The sequence below is a fragment of the Camarhynchus parvulus genome, chromosome 22, assembly GCF_901933205.1.
Source record: "Camarhynchus parvulus chromosome 22, STF_HiC, whole genome shotgun sequence".
Taxonomy (NCBI): Eukaryota; Metazoa; Chordata; class Aves; order Passeriformes; family Thraupidae; genus Camarhynchus; species Camarhynchus parvulus.
The window spans coordinates 2,579,402-2,582,181 of record NC_044592.1 but is presented as its reverse complement, the minus strand read 5'-3'; the positions used below and the strand labels follow the sequence as shown (position 1 = coordinate 2,582,181).

At 67.7% G+C, this 2,780-nt stretch overlaps 1 protein-coding gene across 1 annotated transcript; it reads left to right on the top strand.

The window, feature by feature from the left end:
* The first annotated feature begins 1,372 nt into the window (after positions 1 to 1,372).
* TM2D2 (TM2 domain containing 2) lies at positions 1,373 to 2,539 on the top strand. Its single transcript, XM_030964248.1, has 4 exons — positions 1,373 to 1,594; positions 1,669 to 1,756; positions 1,829 to 1,944; positions 2,057 to 2,539. Exons 1-4 carry the CDS (start codon positions 1,407 to 1,409, stop codon positions 2,268 to 2,270), a joined length of 606 nt encoding a protein of 201 aa, XP_030820108.1. The 5' UTR covers positions 1,373 to 1,406; the 3' UTR covers positions 2,271 to 2,539.
* The last annotated feature ends 241 nt before the right edge of the window (positions 2,540 to 2,780 follow it).

Genomic DNA, 2,780 nt, shown 5'->3' with positions numbered 1-2,780 from the left:
CCCGGGGCGGAGCCGTGTGCCCGACCGACCGGCCCGGGCCCGACGGACCGCCCGCCCCACGGCTCGGCACGGCCCGGCACCGCCCCGGAACCCAGCACCGACCTGGGCATCGGCACCGCCCGGGCACGGCCCCGGGATCCAGCACCGACCTGGGCATCGGCACCACCCGGGCACCGCCCCGGGTCCCAGCACCGACCTGGGCATCGGCACCGCCCGAGCACGGCCCCGGGACTGAGCACGGACCGTGGAATATCCTGAGCTGGAAAGGATCGTCAGTTCCGCCTCACGGCCCTGCACGGACACCCCAACAATCCCATCCTGGGCATCCTTGGGAGCGTTGTCCAAACCCTCCCGGAGCTCTGGCAGCCTCAGGGCTGTGACCCTTCCCTGGGACCCTTCCCTTGGGAGTGCCCCACCAGCCCTCTAGGGAAAGAACCTTTTCATAATGTGTTAGAAGCACATGAGAGCACACCGTGTCACCCCCTGCCCAGGCAATACCACAGGTACAGGTGAGCACAAGAAACTCCCGAGAATGAGAAGGCATCCCAGGCTTTGCCCTCCTCTACAAGCATCAGGCATCCTGCCCTGCTCCACCAATCGCCCGCGGACAACCTGCCAGGGCAATTTCGGAGCTCTGCATCATCCTCCAGAAAAACCAGGACCAAACACCTGACAAACCCATTACATTAGGAGCAAGTAATGGCAAAGTGGAGTCAATTTACTGGGGAAAAGAGCACAAATACACCCGAACCTGGGCTGCCTCCCATTCCCACAGGGCCGGGTGGCACTGGACAGAGCCGCGCAGCACAACGGCGGCTCGGACGGAATCAGTCGCTGAGCCGCCGCGCTGCCCGTTACCGGCAACGCCGACCCCTGAGAGCCCTTCCCCGGTGCGAAGGGTGTCCGCTCTTCGGGCGAGCGCGGCGGGCGCCCCCGAGGGAGGGGTCCCGGGATCCCAGAGTCCAAGCTGGGCCCCGTTTGAGGCGGTTCGGCCCCGGCTGGGCCCCATTTGAGCCGGTTCGGCCCCGGTCGGGCCAAGTTCGAGCCGGTTCGGCCCCGGCTGGGCCCCATTTGAGCCGGTACGGCCCCGGGATTCGGTCCCGAGCGCCGCGCGCGGCGGCAGGCCACACGCGCCGCACCAACGCCCCGCCCCTCGCCTTCTCCCATTGGCCGCCAGGTCCCTCGGTAGCCAATCAGCTCCTCGTCCGGCGCGCACTCCCTCCGCCACGCCCTTCGCTGCCGCTTCCGCAGCTTTTTCCGCTTCGCTCCGACCGGCTGCGAGCGGCGGGCGCCCATTGGCTGCGGGAGCGGGGCGACGGGCGCCCATTGGCTGCGGGAGCGGGGCGGCGGGCGCCCATTGGCTGCGGGCGGTGCGGCCCGAGGCCGAGCGGGGCGGCGGTGCCGCCATGGCGCCGCCCGTGGGATACGCGCTGTTGTGCGGGCAGGCCGCGCTCCTGCTCGGGAACCTGCTGCTGCTGCACGGCCGCGGCCTCCCGGGCAACGACACGGAGCCCCGGGAGCTGCCGCCGGAGCCGCCCGCCGCCGCCTGGGCTTACAGCGATCCGCGGGCGCCGCTCGTCCTCTGCACCTACCTGTGAGCACCGGGCCGGGGCGGCAGGGGGGGGCGCGGCCTCCCGGCCTCCCTCACCAGCCGCTCCTTCCCCGCAGCCCCGATGAGTTCGTGGAGTGCGAGGAGCCGGTGGACCACGGCGGGAACGCCACGGCACAGCAGGAGCTGGGCCACGGCTGCGTGAAGGTGAGGGCGGGGCGGGGGCGGCCCCGGTGCCCCCCGGGCCCCGGTGAGCGCTGAGCGCTGCCCCCGCCGCAGTTCGGCGGCCAGGCCCACGGCGAGGTGGATCACACGCGAGTGCAGTGCCGGGCGCTGGACGGCATCGAGTGCGCCGAGCCGCGGAGCTTCCTGCGGGGCAGCCGGCCCTGCGTCAAGTAGGAGAGTCCCTGTCCCCCCCGCAGCCACCGGACCGAGCCCCCCCGGGAGCACGGCTGGTCCGGCGGGGAGCGCTGACACTCGCTGACCCCGCCGCATGTTCTCTCGCAGGTACACCGGACACTACTTCATCACCACGCTGCTCTACTCCTTCTTCCTGGGCTGCTTCGGAGTGGATCGGTTCTGCCTGGGCCACACCGGCACCGCCGTGGGGAAGCTGCTGACCCTGGGGGGCCTGGGCATCTGGTGGTTTGTGGATCTGATTCTGCTCATCACCGGGGGGCTGATGCCCAGTGATGGCAGCAACTGGTGCACCGTGTACTGAGGAGGGGCAGGGCTGGTCCTCCTGCAGCCCCTGGGTGCCTCTGCCCTCTCCCAGCACCAGCCTGGCACAAACTGGACTTACAGAACTCAGGGTGCACAGTTACTCTTGATAATGACTCTGTACCGACCTTGGACACAAAGTTGTTCAGGATGTATTTTGCTTGTTTAAAATAATCTGGCTTCCCACTGCACATAGTGACAGCTTCAGAAATCAGAGCTTGCAAACACGGGGAGTCAAACAAACAAACAATAAAATCTGGAAGAAGCTGACTGCACGTACTTTGGGGATTAGTAGATCACAGCCACACAGAGATGCAGGCCATGGGGTCATGGGCCACCTGACATCTGGGAGCAGTCAGGGAGCTGGGAAGGGGCCAGAGGTGCCGTGGGGCAGCTCCTGAGTGTGCCAGGCACCCTTTGGGTGCTCCAGCCCCAGCACAGGGCACCTGCAGCACACAAAGGGTGCAAGAACCTCACACTCGAAAGAGGAAGCCCCAGCAGCTGCAGGTTA